Source organism: Chaetura pelagica, unplaced genomic scaffold (genome assembly GCF_000747805.2).
Source record: "Chaetura pelagica isolate M959 unplaced genomic scaffold, ChaPel_1.0 scaffold2, whole genome shotgun sequence".
Taxonomy (NCBI): domain Eukaryota; kingdom Metazoa; phylum Chordata; class Aves; order Apodiformes; family Apodidae; genus Chaetura; species Chaetura pelagica.
This window is the reverse complement of record NW_009952796.1, coordinates 3,693,102-3,693,306: the sequence shown is the minus strand read 5'-3', so window position 1 is coordinate 3,693,306 and position 205 is coordinate 3,693,102. Positions and strand designations below refer to the sequence as shown.

General features: G+C 68.3%; 1 protein-coding gene across 1 annotated transcript in view; it reads left to right on the top strand.

Annotated features, from left to right (window-relative positions):
- SLC30A10 (solute carrier family 30, member 10) overlaps positions 1–205 on the top strand; it is an 18,446-nt gene that overhangs the window by 12,604 nt on the left and 5,637 nt on the right. Inside the window, exon 2 of the mRNA XM_009994801.1 lies at positions 6–200. Within this exon, the coding sequence (XP_009993103.1) occupies positions 6–200 (195 nt within the window). The remainder of the gene's footprint in view (positions 1–5; positions 201–205) is intronic.

The window sequence follows — 205 nt, the reverse complement described above, 5'->3', positions numbered from 1 at the left end:
GAGTCCCTCCCGCCTCATCTTCATGCTGGTGCTCACCGTCGGCTTCTTCGTGGCCGAGCTGGTGTCGGGCTACCTGGGCAACTCCATCGCCCTGGTGTCCGACTCCTTCAACATGCTGTCGGACCTCATCTCCCTCTGCGTGGGCCTCTCGACGGGGCGCATCGCCCGGCGCAGCCGCCGCGGCCCCCGCGCTACCTACGGCCAA